The sequence below is a fragment of the Neodiprion pinetum genome, chromosome 6, assembly GCF_021155775.2.
Source record: "Neodiprion pinetum isolate iyNeoPine1 chromosome 6, iyNeoPine1.2, whole genome shotgun sequence".
NCBI lineage: Eukaryota > Metazoa > Arthropoda > Insecta > Hymenoptera > Diprionidae > Neodiprion > Neodiprion pinetum.
This window is the reverse complement of record NC_060237.1, coordinates 9,602,118-9,620,381: the sequence shown is the minus strand read 5'-3', so window position 1 is coordinate 9,620,381 and position 18,264 is coordinate 9,602,118. Positions and strand designations below refer to the sequence as shown.

At 42.2% G+C, this 18,264-nt stretch overlaps 1 protein-coding gene across 1 annotated transcript in view; it reads right to left on the bottom strand.

Annotated features, from left to right (window-relative positions):
* Positions 1-11,876, bottom strand: part of Scgdelta (sarcoglycan delta) — a 169,735-nt gene extending 157,859 nt beyond the window's left edge. Inside the window, exon 1 of the mRNA XM_046632617.1 lies at positions 9,813-11,876. Coding sequence (XP_046488573.1) covers positions 9,813-9,980 — 168 coding nt within the window. The 5' untranslated portion in view covers positions 9,981-11,876. The remainder of the gene's footprint in view (positions 1-9,812) is intronic.
* Between the last annotated feature and the right edge of the window lie 6,388 nt (positions 11,877-18,264).

Below are 18,264 nucleotides of genomic sequence, written 5' to 3'. Positions count from 1 at the left end.
AACCGGTCATTCGAGTTTTACGCTGAATTTCCGTTGCTGTTTCATACTAAGACATTCTCTCTAAGTAGGAACAAAGATTTTCGATCGGTGAAGACCTTCCCGAAACCCACACTGGACTACTCGAAATACAACCCCCTCGGTGCTAGAACATTGTATATAAGCTAGTACAAAGGCTTAGCTCTTAGAAATAAGCCGGAAAAGATGCCCAGGGGTGAGCTTCTGCTGGCAAAAGCGGAGACCCATTTGCCAAGAAAGCCCCCTGTTCGAACCGTTACCTCGAGATGGGACCGGGAAGAGTTGGCTCGAAAGCGCGGAGAGTAGAGGAGGGTTGAAGCTGGAGGGTTTCTCTGTCTGTGAAATTGAACGCTGCAACCGCGGCGATGTTCGCCGATCTAATAATCAGTTACAAATGCGAGCCGGAGGAGGTATCCGATCGTATGCGGGGGATGAAACGAACGTTCGTCATGGGGGGAAAAAAAAGGAAGAAAATGTATCGAACGCGTAGTGTAGTATTGGTGGCGTGAGCGATGTCGCGGAGGTTGCGAGGGTAAAAAAAAAAAAAAAAAAAAAAAAGAAAGAAGAATTGGGCTCGGGACGGAAAAGTTTCGCGATAAACCCTTGATACTCAACTTTCCGGAAAGCGACCGATCGGCCGGGATTCAGAGGGGGAGTTTCGGTATGATCGATGCTTATTTCTCGCGGCTTATTCCGCGACCGATAAACGGTACAACGTTACTCCCACACGCGATGCTCGTGTTTTTCAGGATCAGTCAGTATCCGGAACTTCGCAACTGCACCGGTTTCGCGTCGTCATTACCAAAAGTGGAATGCCAATCCGCCGGACCAGTCACTCTCTACGCCCTTTCTTCTTCCCCCTCGTCGCCCCTCATTATCGAAAAGTGCAATTTTCCGCGGATTTCGACAAGTGTCCGGAACACGCCGAAATGCTCACCCATTGTCTTTCATGCTCGCCAGGCGAACGATCACTTCCGGTCCCCTTGCATTCACAATTAGAGCTTTCGAGTCGACGTGGTCTCGGTCGTCTCGACGAGATCTCATATCCCTTCCCCGAACTGCGTCAATGGATCAATAATTTGATGCCCTGTGAATTTTGATTCTTTTGTCTACATTTCGTCGGGCTCGATCATAGTTGAGGTACGTTTCGTTAGTCAAAGCCATACACTCGCGACATTTTTCGCTTATCAAAAGGAGTGTGTGTGTGTGTGTGTGTGTCGAGCGTCGCTTTTCATTCCGCATAGACGGTTCTTCCGCATTTTTTTTTCCCCCCGCTGACTGAAAATGAGAATACGGGGGGGGGGGTGTAGGGCGCATCTATCGAAGTCTGTATATCCCTACCAAATGTCTGTACTATAGCTCGAAGGTGAGATAAGTGACAAAAGCGTTAAATTGAATTCACGGTACGGAAAAGGGGAGAAGAAAAAAAGGAGGAAAAAGAAAACCAACAAACGCGAAAATGCCGTAAACATTGACGGGGTCTAATGCAGAACGTCAAAATTCTGACAGAACCGAGCGAGAACAACGGCAGGAAACCGAAGCAGTGAGACGTGCAGGACACGTTGGCGAATATATTGCAGCCAAAAGCGCGATGGAACGGAACGAAATAAAGGGGTGGAAACGGTGAGAGAATAAGAGGATATATGTATACCGAGGCACGAAACACGCTACTTAATTGGTGGTAGCAGGTGTCGGCTTACATTGAAACTATTGAACGTTGAAGTGCAACGGCGTTTCCTTCAAATCTCCAGCATATTTCGTGACAGTCAGAAGTTGTACAGTTTTTGCAGTGCGATAGTATCAGAACGGTCAACTCAAGTGCGTTTTGCTTTCGTTCATTGTTTTTCTACGTGACACGGCAGTACAGTTCCTGATTAACTTACGACAAAAGAAACTGAGAGTGATAAATTGTTTCTAACTGATACTGAGATAGAATGAACGGAAAGAGAGAGAGGGAGAGAGAGAGAGAGACGGTGAGAAAAAGTAAAGAGACGCGTTCAAACGAGAAAAAGTAAAACGTTGACCGTAATAATTTCAATCGAGCAAAATTTAGGAATGAAACTATGAATTTTTGTGGTCTTCTTCTTCCCTTTTCCTCTTCACCTTGTGCACCGCTTGGTCATCAATTAATCCGTCCAATTGCGACGTGCTCAATCATTCAGATCCATTTGTTTCTGAGTTGGCGGTTGTCCGAGCTGTTCAATCAATATCTGAACATTCGTTCAATTTTTTACAGCAGCAGGAGCGACGGCAATCGAGCGATTCTTGATGAATTATGATACCACGTCTGCAACAACTTTTACCGTAGGAGGAAAAGTCGGGGCGAGGTCAGTTACCACGGAAGGTGGTTTCCTGTGCGATATAATCCGAGCGCGTAAACCTTTCCTCTTACAGCAGACCCTCTCGCCCGTTGCCTGTCGGGAAATTAACGACCGGTGACACGCTGCTCTCCGCGCGTTTTTCCATGAATTAGTCGAGGCCCCCCGGCTGCCAGAGCGTCTCGCCCCGTCCGACTGCAACTCGACGGGGTGAAATTTATATACGACCGTGAAACGCCCGGAAACATCTCCGGCGAAATCTACCCCCGAAAACTGGAGGTGGGGAAAATTTGACGCCGAATAACCCGACTACGTACCGCACATGCCTTCTTGTTGTCGATGCGATTAATCCGTGTTCAAAGGACCGGGCAAGTCGAATCAATGCCCACATGGCTTGAAGAGAAATAAAATCAGATTGCTCGGAGTATCGCTGTTTCCTACAACGTTTTTCTCGTGAACTTTTATAACCATTTCCCGGGAAAATTTGTCTACGGTATTCTTTGATAATCGCTGAAAGAAGAACGTGCGTATGTATTATATATGCCTGTAACCCGGTGATAAACTCTGTATCGAAACGTGGTATGAATCATGGTGGGATTTACATTATTAGGTACGTCAAATTGACTTACGCAGATTGCAGTGCTTAAGGTGGAACGTATGACGATACCGACTATTCGTATTGTAACTTTATCACCGTATCGTGGAGGATGTAACGCGTTGCAGCCTCGCGCGATTTACCTTGTAGGGAAAGCCGGTCCTTGCGTGTTTTATTAGAAAAGTAAGTAAAATGAGAACTTTGCGCGGTACTCTAGAAATTGCATTGTAGTACGGCCATATCAATAAATCACATTCAAGTGTTTGTTATCTCATAGGCATATCGTGCCGTATAATAACCGCCTCAGGTTATAACGCGTTAAATTAAATTAAAACAGAGACATTTATCGACCATACTATTCCTAGAACTTTCCAACGACCTTTGCCGAGGGTGGTCGTCTCTTACTAATCCTCCAAGTACCTGCAGCCACCTAAAAGTTACGAGGCTAGGGCCAGCTTGGTGACGGTGAATGCAACTCCACTTGTAAACGCAATTATGTTTTCCTTTTCTACGATCGTCAGTTCTCGCAGCATGTCACATACGAAGGTTGTGATATCGGTACCTACGAGTCGGAAATTGCACTGACCCTAAGTCAACGTCAAATCGAAGGCGTGCACAATAAATAGAAGCATGCGATAAGACGCGATTTTCTACCGTCATTATTTTATTTCCGTAGCATATTTCGTTTTTCGGTTCTACGCTTGTTTTTCTCCTCACGTGCACATTATCGAAAGAGCGCTAGGCGTATATACGTGCAAATGTATCCATCTGTGCATCACGCGTGTACACTGCTCAAATAACATCAACGAGTTATCGTCGTCTTCGTTATTTACGATATTTACTCAAGTTACCGGAAAAGAATTCGTACAACGTGAACGAACGTGTGTCGTGTATCAATAATTTAATTTCATTTTTCGTTATTTTCCTCGTAAAAATTCGCGGATTTGCTTCAATCGATATACCTTGCATCGGAGGATAAAAATCCCCTCGCGAGAAAAAAAAACATATAACCTCGCCTCTTAGACGATACGTGCCTTTTATGCAAACCGATATTTTGATCCATCTTCTTCAAAGCGATAGCTAGAAAATTTTCCGGCCAAGCCGCTAATGGAAACCAAAAATCAGAAAATCTGTGTAAACTCTGTTGAGAGGCGGCGATACGAGTGGATAGAACTTCATCCCGAGGGCATGTGCTGCTTTTTTTATCATGTACCTGTCTCATCTCAAGCTCACCGGTGTACATACACACATATTCACATACACTTGGATAGACACGCGTTTATACGTAGACGAGCCCGAGTTCATAGAGGCGAGGCACTTTACAGAGGTATTAAGACGATTATACCAGGTCGTTTGCGACACTTCAAAGGACCCATTCCTACTTTCAATCTAATCCAAAACTGGAATTCTCCGTAATGACGGGCATACCTACAAGGTCTAATAGACCGCAGTTAAAGCTTGTACCTCTTGCATTTTCATAACGTAGTAACGAACTCATTTTGTGCACTTTATCGTATATTGTTAAGTTGGATCAGTTGATGTCATTTCGTAGAATTGCAGTCATTTGCTGAAAGCGCGGCTGTGTTACTACATTTTCAAACAACGCGAAGGCTCGTTACGAAATAGCGAGCAATCCCGTGACTCGGGATCACGTTGAATTCTACCAATAAAATTAACATCAAAGTCTCAGGGCTGGGCGTGAAAGGGTTGCACATTTTCCTAGCTTTTATTCTCGACAAAAGTGCGCAAAACAGCATTTCTGCAACATAAATGTTATTAGAATGAGTATCATGTGAGAATCTATAGATTTTTGTAATGCTTTTATTTGTTCACTTATCTCGCATTCACGGATTCATTCTCTGAATAATTCTATCTTTATTAATTCCGTATCATTCCACCGTGGATAAAAGTCATTGTGTAACACACATATGTGGGTGAAAAATCCATGGCTTCGGTGAAACAGAATCGAGTTAAACTTCCGGCACCCTCGTGCGTGATCCTTATTTCTCCAACGAATTTACCAGCTGAATAGTACTAGGGCAAAAAACTTATTCATGAGGGATTGCGAGCCTGCGGTCTAAAAATACCCCATGCTCATAGAAAAAGCGTATACCCTATCCGTGCAGAAGATGCGAACACCGACTGCAATATTATGCCTGTATATGTGTCGTTCTCTGTCTGACTGCGTACGCTCCATGAATAATTTCGATTAAAGGTAGAGGCGTATTGGAACGATCTAAAAACCCAAGACGAATGAGACTGTGCGTACCTGCGTATTTTTTGCATGTAACAAAAACAGAAAAATTAAACAAACGTATCGCTGCACACTCGTATATGATATATTTCGAAAAAAAATTTGTATTTATTTCTTTTTTTTTTTTGCCTTTCGCGTCTATTGTACGTCTTATAACCGCAGGCCGTAGAGACGATGCAATCTAAGTTAGATCTCGATTTGGTTTCAACCGTGACGTATGGGCAGCTATTAATCCAAACCCGTAGCGCTGGGTGTTCCGAGAAAGGCCGGACGGTATAGTAGCCAATAAAGTATAGAGTGAACAGAGTTCAGAAGGAGACACGAGACAAGAGACAAGGGTACTGAATTAGTAGTGCCACGTGGGACAAGCAGAGATTGATGATTGTTTGCTCACGTTAGCGTTTTCACTCCACCGATACCGAGTGCTCCCGTATCCCGCACCGATCATTGCTTCGAAATGCCTAATTCTGCCCTCTTAATTGCTTTTCGCCCCCTTCCCCATTTCCGTGGCAAGAGGGGAAGAGAGGCGGTTTTATACCGATGCAAATGCCGATCCATCTAGCACCTGAGCAATCGTGTCGACGCGATAATTGAAATCCCCTCGGCAAGATCAGCCGCGGTGGTGAAAAACCGAGAGAGACGAAAGGTGGAAAAATCAAGCGAGAGGATGAAATTTGGGGTGACTTTGTACCGGGATAATAATTCTAATGAAAAAGGAACTCCCATATTATATTCGCAGGGTTCGGAGAACTGACAAAACAGTTGATACGCGGTGATATAGGAGAGGGGCCACCGATACGCAGGGCTGAGGGATGAAGCTGCAAAAAGCGGTTGAGGCGGGAAACGGGTCAGGAGTTTGAGAAAAGTCTTGCAGCCGAAAAAGAGGAAAAGCATGGAAAAATGTCCAGGGCCGAGCCTGATTTACCGCGGAGGGAAATCGAGCCCAGGAGTTATGTCTAGTCCTCGAGATGTCATCCGCTGCGCTCCTTCCGCCTATCTTGCTTGAAATATCACGTTCTATTTTCAACTTTTATTCGCCCAATGCACGCAACACCCGCCAACCACCACCGAACACCTTTGGGCCCGACTCGCATTCCCAGAGCTAATCTCTCTCTACCCCGATCTAATGCTGCCGCTGAGTAAATCTATCCCCTGTTTTCGATCTCTCGAGGGTATGCTGAACATGAATGTACAGGCACTGGAAGCTCATATCTTGTTATTACAAGAGTGAGATACAACAGTGAGAATCATCGAAGGCGGGATTCACCCCCTCTGCATCATAGGTGAAATTTTCAATCTGAGGCAAAAAGTGTATGGAAATATTTTGAAGAAAAGTCGTTTTACATATTTTCGTGTCGCCCTGCATTTGAAGCAGTCGAGAGTAGAATCAAAGCAAGTTCGTCCCGTCAATTTTTCGACGTTGTAAGAACTAGTCGCACCCTCTTGCAATCTAATAATCTTCGCGATCCAATTATTCCTCATCAAATAACAAATCTAATTGAATTTTCCAATTGAAAACTAAAAAAAACGTAGAGAGTGCTTAAAGTGAGGTGGACGGCGCGTGACAATTGAAAGCGAGTATCGGATTAGTTTGTACTTCTCACTTGATAGTTCTTTGAAATTCAAACAATGCACCGAATTTGAGACTTACAATTAGATACATGACGAAACTTCTTCCCTGGGTTCGTCGTCGCGTCGTAAGGAAGATAACCAACATCGTCCCGGCAAGTTGCTTCCATTCCTTTTAGTTATTACCTACAGACAATTTACCCAGTTAATTAGCAATTAGCAAAAACAAGCTTGTAATTCACCTTTATAAGACTCCCTCTTGCACACCTCAAACCTACACTACACAATTCCGCTATCTCCTGCGAACAATATTTATCTTTGATTACCTCTATGATGTTTGCCTACTCGCGTTATATAGTGCTGACAATAAGTGTCAGGTGTTAAAAGTTCTTGTACACCATTCCACGACTCTCGGTGCTTCATGATTTATGCGTCTGGTTGCGAGTCACGCGTTTCGATATTATCGACAACATCTGTCATGCGATACAGTGCATCGAAACGTAAATTAAAGTAACATACGCAATTGTGCCAACCGAAATCTCCTCGACCGAAAACATTGTTATTAGAATTAGAGTGAATTTGTGTATGGAATATGCGGTTGGAACTCCTTTATATCAAGGTTACTTGTGATTAAAAAATTGACCCGTTTTTTATCGGTTGTTCGACAAATAGCGAACGAACATTTGTGACTGCAAACATTAACAACGCGTCCGCACTTCCACTGCATGGAAATTTACAATCAGGTAGAATCGCCCCTTGAAATGACCTCGTCATTACCCAAAGGAAATGAAATCTCACCCAAGTAAAATGGTCCAAGGTTGGACGATTTGAGTTCTCGGCCACAAAATAATATGTTTCAGACTACTGTCAAGCATATGGTCGTGGAAAATTGTATCCGGATGCGAGAAGAAGATCCAAATAAGCTGAGACAAGGACAGCGTTGAGGGCACATGGTTCTAAACTCGTTGTATCTTGGACGATATACTTTAGCTCGCGAAAGCTGCAGCAATTATACAGAGATCAGTTTAAACGGGCAAATGCAACGCCTGCACAAATCCCACGACGTCGACTCTCTCCTGCCACCGAATTTTAGAAGCGGGGAAAATTTTACGACCCTTCGTTTAGCAACCGAGTCTCGGTTGGTGGAAGGGCTACTTTTACGCTCGCGCTTTCCTGCTGGACATTCTATAATCGTAGCGAGTTACCTGCAAAGTCGCTTAACAATGTTGATCGTAAGCTCAACTCCGAACTCTCGTTGGGATCCGTTTGTCGTGTGAAATTTTTTCCTCGTCGTCCGTGTAACCATTTGTGTTTTTCCGCAAAGATACTCTCGATGTTGAGCGGCGAGAGTGGCGATTATCCACCTATATTACAATTTGTAATGAAACACTGTGCGTTTCAATACTCTTCAAACTTCGTTATCGAACAATCCAATTCCACGTTGAAGAGTAATATTTGGAAGTAATTCAATTCGCGAAAGTGTTTACTACAACGGGTGTTTCATAAAAACAAATTTTTCACCATTTTCCGCGAACAATTGTCTAATCAGACTACAAAAAATGCTGGATAAGCTGCGTCGTAGTTAATTAAATGTAGTTTAGAATTTCAAAAATATTAACCAACTGCCAGTATGAGAAATTCTAAAAACACTCACAATGACACTCTACCACAAATCTAGCCAGCGTGCCTCATTACGATAACACTTATTGTCAGTCATAGTCTATACGGCAATTCGAAAGAATTGTCACGTTGAGCGAGAACTTTGTTCTTGAATTTGAATTAACGTAGACCTCTGAGTAGTATATGCATGCGAAGGAGTCGGGAACCGCAGAGAGAAAGAAGAAGCTGACGAGATTGGTAAATCGGAGAATGGAGCTTATCATCGGATCACTGACACGTTTCGCGATGCGAATGATAGCTGTGCTGGATGGGCCGAATGCATCGGAATCTATTCAGAACTGACTCGTTCCAAACCTCTGGCCTCGCGATATTCAACCATCAACGTTCCGACACTTCACACTGGCACAAGCACCCGCGGTTCAGGGCTTCATGACTGGACTCCGCGGCGCTGCTGATAGCCGGCTGACATCTCTGATCATTCAGGTTTTGTGACGCCATGCCGCACCGTCGGACGATGATAATGATTAGGATTTACGTATACGAATAGTGTTTGCCCGGTTCGCTATGACGCGATGCATATTATATCACTGCATCACCGCGGCGTCACGTCGAAAATCGGGATTATACGTTCACGCGTTCGACAGTTCGGTTAAAACCACCGCACGGTCGCTCGTAAGCCCTGAACGCGGTTGAAAATTTCATCGTTATGTAAAGTACAAACGCGGGCTATCCTCTTTTCCTCAATTTCCATCGTAGAATTTGATGTATTTGTAGTTTTTGCTTAGAACAGAACCAGATCAATTGAGATTAGCTTGTTTAAAAGAGGTGCAATTATTCTACGCTATGCAGTGCATTTCCTGTTGCACCGCGGTTGACCTTGGAATAAAGGTCACGAGCAGTTTTCGAACAACAGTTTCAATCATAGTGTGTATATCTTTGGGGATTCCAAGTAGCCAAATCGATTGTACCATTAACCAAAATCGCTTCCTCCGCTGTATCTTAACGGGGATTAGAGAGGTTAACGGATCGTGTATTGTGTATTCTCAATTTCAAACCAACAATCTATCGCGGATATCTCCGTTGAGAGCATGGGATAAGAGTGCCCGTATACGTGTTTACGGCGTTGAAAATCTCAAGTTAAATCTGGGCCAGTTTGAATTTGATGGTGTAGTCAAGGCCGTTCGGTGAGAAAGGTGTGACACCGTCTCGCTTAGAACCATGTTTAAAAGGTGGGGTGGCTAACGGCGTGAATTTTTTACAGGGTGTTCCAAAAAGTCGAGCTTTCGTCAACCCGGGTCTCATCCTCGTCAGTGCCTTCCGTTGAAACACGCGGCGTTTAGCTGCCCTTTCGGTTTCTCCGGACTCGGATCCAGGAAAGTTTTCTCACGTAATTGGAAAGGGAGGATAAGAAACGTTTGACAAGGTAAAAATTGAGACTAACCATGTACGGCGACCATTGATGAGGCCACGTTCTCGTGTCATGTCCACCTGTGTTTGGTTGGCTTGCCAAAAAGACGACCCGCCTGTCGGCACTTCCGGTCCCGGTTGTCGCTAGAAGTGCCGTTCTAGCACGCGAGCCTCCGAAGCTCAGAGTCGGCGAGGTGTCCATCTTCTAGGTATCAGACGGAATTAACGGAGCCCCTCTCGCCTCGAGTGTCGTAAGGCACGTGCTGAATTATTATCTTTTCAGATGATTTTTATTAGATTTAGTTATACGGACACCGCGGTCGCTTCCCACTTAGTTTTTCCTTTCGTAACAATATTTTGATTCGATTCGAGAAATTTTAGCCATTTGACAAGCTTTAAGGATAGTCTGATCGATTTTATCAAAATAAACGTTCAGTTCGCGATACGTCGATTTTCCGATCTATTTTATTCGTTCACCTTTCTCGCCCGGTAAATTAATCCCACACTATACATATATTGCGATTAGAATTTCTATACTTTATTGTGAACTTGTACTATTGTGTGTAACGTATGCGATTCTCTAACATCAAACTTCATTGATATGTGTACAATATTTGTTTTATACAATGATGATATATTATAGCGATAAGCTGTACGGCACGCTGTCACGTATTTATGCGTTACACATTTTTTTATCATTTATTTTCTCTAAAACACTCAACGCTCTTTACAATACACCTGTTATAGTATAATATTCATATGTTTAATTCTATGCGGATCAATATTTTCGTTTAATACGTTCAGTCAACTCCGTCGCGGATGAAATTGAATTTTGTTTGTTTTTTCTCCGTAATTCAATTCAATTTAATCCCGATTACCATATACTTACGAACAGTTTTATAAGCCGCGTTAATACATCGAGCGTATTCATCCTCAAGCTGTGGTTATAACCGTTAATTTCGCACATTCTAACGAACATCCTTATTTTCTAGGGTTAATAATTTCGTTCTCGTAATTGACTTTACACATCAGACTATTAGATTTACTTGTATCGTACACATTAACGTCGACTTTTCTCTATTTTCATATGTTTTATCTTTCTCTTTCTTTCCCCCTTAAGTTTTTAATCGTATTTTTATTTCCACCATTATTACACACTTATACATGTACATCTTTGTCGTTCGTTAAATTTTAAAACCGAAATCGTATTCACGTTAGAAAATATAGCTGTCAAGATTATTATCCTCTTTACGCGGAAAACTAATTTTACATTCCCTTTGGGTAGCACGCCTTCGTCTCTCCTTTCGTAGATTATATTTTCCTACAAGATTCTGGAATATTGCCGATGAACACTGAGGTTTACATGTATTATAGTGCGGTATGTTAAAATACGAATTACACATTCAAATTTTGTTTCGGAACGGATCGCGTAGATTCAACGTTACGTCACGTAACCACGCGTTGAAGTTCCTGCACACGTGTATTAAACGGACGTGTAAAAAATTTTATCCCAATTTCGTCGGAGATGCGGTGGGGAAGAAGAAGAAGAAAAATAAGAAAAGAAGAGGGTCCTGTCATAACCACTTGATACTCAAAATATTCATATCGGAATTTATCAAACGATTTTCAAATCAATCAATAGCTACGTGAAGATATCGACAACCAATCATTTGCTCGACATCACAAGCAGCTGGTTTTAACAATTTCAATGAGAGAAATAACGTCTACCGCACATTGATCTCAGCTGTTAAAAATTTCCTGATTTACATCCACGTCGAAATTATTACTTTCCATCAAAAGCATCCAATATCTGTCAAAGCATTCCGAATCGCCCGTGAATATTTCCCACCGTGCGTGATATGAAAATTATCTCCTCGTCGTCGAGTTGTCAAAAAAATATTTTTCGATTCGAGTCTTTCTTTTTCGTTTCTGTTTAATTTTCCTCTTAATCAACGGCCGGCAATCCTCTCGCAAATTGTTAATTATTACTGCTTTTCTAACATCTCTAAACATCTTTCCATGCCTCCCCTACAGCCGGCGATAAGCTCATCGCGTTCCTCAAGCTCCTCGAGGATCGAACCCCTGCGTCGCGTGTAAAGTCGCGCGCGGCACTGAGCGTCGGGACGCCGCGCGTCGCTTGTTCACCGCTTCGCTTTCGCGGGCTCACGTGGCCATTTCATCCGCCTGCGCCGAATTTCGCGCCCTCTCTTCGCCCCCCTCCAACCCTCCACCAAGCCCACTTTTTATCTGTCTTCTTCTCCCATTCTCTACCCCCTCTCTCACCCTACTATCCTTCTCTCTCTCCCTCTTCGCCTCTGTCTCTCTCATCCAACCCGTACTAAAGTCAAGCTTGCAAGCACACACACCGGCTTTCTCAATGCCGTAGTTTCAGCCACTAGAAATTGCTCTTGTTGCAGTCCGTGGAACGTTTCTACCTCCCTTTCTTACTGTTCTTGGTACACACGTATAACGACATTCATGCTCTTCTCCGGATCTGTCTCTCCAATTTCTTCATTTCTTGAATTGTTTTTTTTTTCAAACACAACTTTTCGAGGTTGCCGTTAAGAATTCTGTCCAACATCTCGTTATCCGCAAGTTTCCGGATAGGTATAGAAAAAAACGACACGGATGTTGATATTTGACGTTGGATATTTATTCTTCTATACTAGTCTTCCGTATTGACAGATTTTTAAATAATTATCGCTGGTCACTGATTGTTTACATTCGGCCGACGAGATAATGAAACTGATGCATATAGTATCGATCTATTCTGTGTAGGTTTTTCGGCAGAGATTTTTACCTCACTCTCAACAGAGAGCATCGTCACCGTAGCTTTTTCCATCCCATTGTAACCTTAATGCCTTGAACGATTTGTAGAGCATTTGAGATGACTGATTTAAAGAAAGAATGAAAAATGTGAAAGAAACGAGAGAGAAGAGAGAAGAAGCGTTTATTCGTCACGGGACAAGTCCCCTTCGGCTGTACATAAGATAATACATATGTATATCATATGAATGTGTACGGGTATTAAGTACAATAAAACCAAACATCCTAATTGAAATTAGAATTAAACTCAAGTAACAGAAGAAGAGATAAGAATAAAAATAGATGAATAAAAATAAAATTAAAATAATAAAACGACTGGGATTAAAAATGTAAGTGTGGGTTAAAAACGAATACTAATTCAATGAAGCAAGAGAAAGAGAAACAGAGAAAAAGACGAAAACATAGGAAGGTATTCGGCGCGACTCACCTGATCCTTGAACTTTTCCTCGCCTCGCAATTATTTCTAATGTAATTCTTTTTTTATCCCAAAAGTTATGTACCTCTTATTCGATTCTATATTTCCGGTCCACTATACATACCGTGCGTTTTATACACTTAATGTGCATACGTATAAGTATACACACTGTATAATGTGGTTGAGGGTAATTAGAACGTCGTGCGTGCAGGTAACTATATAAGTTAAGTTTAATTCCAGTATGGCATTGTGAAGCCAAAAGTGTGGCAATTCCGAGGGCTAGCTCAGCATTAATTACGGAATTGTGAATGTTTAGAGAAATCGATCAAATTATCCCACCGCCGGTGTAAAAGCTGTACTGGGGCAGTGTCAATGGCTTTATATTTTCTTATAACCTCGCAAGTTTGTGACCATTCGTTACAATACTAATTTTCATGAAATATGTTATCCATACGTGAAATTGCCAAGGATTTCAAATCTTACGAATTCCCCATTCTCGCAGCCAATCCTCCGAGATGGAATTTAATACTCTTTCTTCACTTCGAGAATACCTCGAAAAAAAATATATAGATTTAATCGTGACGTGTATGTTGACAAAGAAGAAGAAGGAGCCTAATTTCTTAAACTAATTGAAAAAGAATCGATATCATATCAATAAAATTTTTACGTACCTATTTCTATAATATTCTATTCTTTTTCAGATTGTTATAATCATAAAGTAGTAAAAAAGTTCGTAGAATTGCAGATTTATCATCATACTATTTTTTAGCCAAGCCACTGGATTATCACATTAGAGATAAAATTTCGGAAGTTGAACCGATTGTTTATAAACCCTGTTAGTCACCTTCAAAAGACAAGTCGTGATAGAGTGTTACACCAATTTTTTTGTCCTTAATTAGCGAATACATTACAATAGAAAATCCGTTTCTGTTGTATAAAAATGAAAATCCTAACTGACGTACGCATCTAGTCAAGAATCGACGATGTCGACGTTGGCGATATCGCAACAGATTGTCACCGTCGACAATTTCGCAGAAGAAGCTTTATGAAACAGAATTACGACTTAACGCGTGCAGCCAAGTAAAACCAGGTTTATCGTCGAGATAGAAATTCATAAATGAAAATAGATAAAAAGCGGTAACGCGATATCCGACGCAGAATACAACGCGGTGTAGTGACGCTCGAATTTAACGATCGCACCAAAGTATTCCGCATTCAAGTTAACAGCTGTTCATCTTGCTCCTTGTGCATTTCATGTTGTCTGAGTTTATCCGTGGATTTGAAACGCAGCTTCGCCGGAACCGGAAATACTTTGAGGTGATCGTCGGAAGTCGGCTGACTGGCGCTCTCGAGCGATTCTCCCATTGTACCTCAGGATTCCTTTTATATCGCCGAATACGCGTCAGGCCCTGTGCACCAAAGCAAGGGCGTCACTATATGTATATATAGTATAACACCCCTGTATGTATATGTGTATATATATATATATATATATATACACACACACACATATACATACAGGGGTGTATATACGCGTGTCTATGTGTATGTGTGCGTGTTTGTGTATACGCTTATATTTTTTTCCTACAGAGAAACACGAACACGCACAGGCATCGGGTCACAGGACGAACCTTACTTGGCCACTTTATCGTTACTCGCGAGTCGTTACCACGCGACAAAAGATTCCGAACCATCTACTTGAGCGGTGAATTCTTACAGTTTCAAAGCGATACCTTACGCCCCAAGCTGCTTGAGGTATCCTCCACTGGCTTTTGTCAAACACCGCGCGGTGATGAAAATTCAGAGAACTGCAACGGAAAACTTGCAAAGAATGGATATATCAAAAATGGTACATCTAAGAATGATCAGTCAAGTTATTCAGAAGCTGAACTGGTAGAAATTCAGTAACGGGAACTTCTGGACGTTTCGAAAAGTTTTGAGGAGGAAAATCTTGACCGAATACTTGATTTTTGAATTGAAATTCATGGACGCGTTCTTCGAATCGTTTGACGCTTTTTCGGGATACGATATTTCCATGAACTTAACTCGATGTCGATCTTTGTTGATCGTGAGTAATGGCGATATTTCGACAAATTGGAAATGTAAGGTTGCGACAAAATGCCGTATCTGGAATGTAGTTGGGTAACAGTATTACAAAGTAATGTAGGCGCAGAACAGAATAAACGCAGAGTACGTAATTTAATTTGGAAAACAATTGAAAATACAAAATATAGGGTGAAAAAGTAGAATTACATTGATGAAACTATTCTAATCCAGTCAGACATAGTACAGCTCAATTAATAAAGTAAGATTGGAAGTAAAGTGAGAGGACGAAATGGCTTGATCACTTCCGTGCGAATAATAATTGACAATAACAACAGGGAACATGCAAAACCAGTTTGTAAAGTTACCTTCGTACAAAGAATTGGAACGAATTCCAAAGTAAATTGAATTGAAAGTATATTACAGGCATATATGGTATGTACAGGGTAGCATTCCGGTTTTGCGATCATCCCTAAAAATGAGGATTAATTACCGCGAGGGGGTTCGAATCCCGGAAACCCCTGACAACGGTAATCTGTTAATTATATTAGCGTAGGATATCGAATGCAGCCTTTCGGTAGCCGGGTTGTAAGCGTCCTCCAAGGCTGTTGGTCCCAGGCCTCTTAAAGGTGCTGAATATTTGAAGACGTCTCGGAGCTCAGCAGCCCTCTCCGGTAAACCCATCTCCGCTCGCAGATACCTACGTTACCCACTTCTCCGTCCTCGATGCTCCGAGTCTACCTTCATAATCCCACCTTAAGCTAAGACCTGCAGAGACTTAAGACCTCACTGTTCCGACCGCGGCCTACTCGCCGACTGTAATTGATAGGGGGGAGGACATCTCCGAGATGCAGCATTGTCCATTTTGGATTATTACATCGTTACCTGGGCACACTGACCCCTGTCGGTTATTGCGACGTCTGATCGTCTCCGAATTGTACATGTTAAACTCGAGACGCGCGGTTTCGAGCACTGACGAGTCACTGTTTCGGGTTGAAATTGACTCAAGGAGCACTGGCTGCTGAAACGGTTGAGAAATACGTATGAAACGATTACATGGCGATGGGCAGGAAATGGAAAAACGTGAATCACAATATCGAGTTTTTAAATTGTCGAATAGTCAAGGCATAGGATGCTGGAATGAATGAGAATATAGCTAGGTAAAAAAACGGAATCGTCAGCATTTTGATTATTCCGTATTTTCGTTTCTTACATTTTGATTTTTCTGCTTCGATGGAGGGGTAATTTTTTGATTAGTCGTTTGTACGAAACTTCGTTAATTTATATGAAACAAGTTTAATATACACTGAATAAAATACCAACAATCCGATGTATTTATTAATTAGTTATCACAGCGAAGAAAGTTTCTTAAAAATCGGTAATTTCCTCGGCCATCACAGTGGCCTTCCTCCTTAAAATCTTCCGCGAGTATATAATGTCTATTTGTCAAATATTTTATACATTCAAACTCGGAAACTGAGTCCAGATTGTGGTATTGGGATGCTTGTGCAAATATCGGATGAGGACAAGGTTCGACAAGGACCCGACCGGAAGGCAATCGAAATTTATGACAATTTTATACGATGCTTATTTTCGATTTGTGTGGGTATGGCTGTACAGCTCTTGGATCTGCACAATTACCCGTGAAAATAGGTCAGATTTCGAACAACGCCGGCGTCTGCAAGTCGATAAACCGTAAACGTGGTTTTATTTCTTTGCGAACAAATTGAAATATGAGCCGATCATAAATCGGGTGTTATTTTATTAGAGTTAGACGATACGCCGGCCTAGAGGCGCGTCATAACTTCGCAGGCCGTATCGCGATCCGATCTCCTTTCTTCCACTGCCAATTAATGAAACCTCGAGCAGAGATCTCGCCGTACAAGTATAAACGTACCGGCATCGCGGCACGGCCTCAATCAACGAATCCGACGAATCTTATGAAAATTGATCAGAAATAAGACATTTTCAGTGCGAATCATAGCCTGAGTCATGTGTTGCCAATTAATTTCGCCTCCACGACGAATAGCAAATCCTTTGGAGCTGGATCAAGAATTAGCGAATCAGACTGGTAGAACAGATTTCCGAATGGCCTCGCCCTGGCATTGGTGTTTTCAGTAAAAATACCCTTGACACAGGGAATTGTAAAAAATCATACGATGGGTCATAATTAGCACCGAATCCACTCAGTACCCATTATGTGTAACGTCTCTCATTATTTCACGTCAATCACAAGGCACGCAAGAGACACCCCACGGAGAAATAACCCGGTTCGTGGGCTCTGGGATATCGTCTTACACCCCCGACTTAATTACTAGAACAACACCTTCAACTGATTTGACTAGCTAACGCCAGATTCTAGCAGGAAACTGAGTAATTGGTAAATCAGTCTTTTAGGATTCCTGTGTCAACGGATTGAACGATGAAAATTACAGTTCAATCAGAGTTACATTCATGATTTTCTAGCTGATAATGAGCAGAAATCTTTTTGTCTTTCAATTCATTGAATACGTGAAAATTCCAAAAAGCAAAAGGCTTGAAATCAACGAGTGCGAATTGAAATGGTTGATATTTTCAATTCGAGAATACTATGAATCAAAATTTGGTGACCTTCTGCGTGCAATTTGGATTATCGAAATTCGAAACCTATTTTTCATTCATCCCGGCACTAAGTTTTCCCATCTTAATAATCGCCGTTCTAAACAAATGTTCTTCGTTGAAATACAAGTATATATACGTATTCGAAAAGCACCAGGACGTTGTAGAATTTTTTCAGGTCACACGAGAAGACTCGTGAGGATTTTCACAAGAGATTGAATATACGTGCAAACATTCCTCGACAATGATTAAAAACGACACAGACTCCCGTCGACGGTGGGGGAATTAGAAACCGAGGGGTCGCTAAAAGATCAAAAAGAGGCGTTGATCTTCTCTCACATTTTTCGGTTATTTTTTTAATTTCTTCCCTCCTCCCGTCTTTCTTCCTCGTTTCCTACCGGTTCTCCACGTTCTCGGATTCAAGAGAGCTTTATACCCCGACTCCCTCTATTATTAAGCGTGCATCAGTGAGCGCGCACGTGAACGAACGCGCCTCAACCATTGTGGGAATAATGAAGGCTGAGCACAACGTGGTGGAAGGCGTTGCAGGATAGAGGTGTGTGCTCCTTTCTCCGGTGCTTTTGCGGCAGCGCTTTGCTTTTTT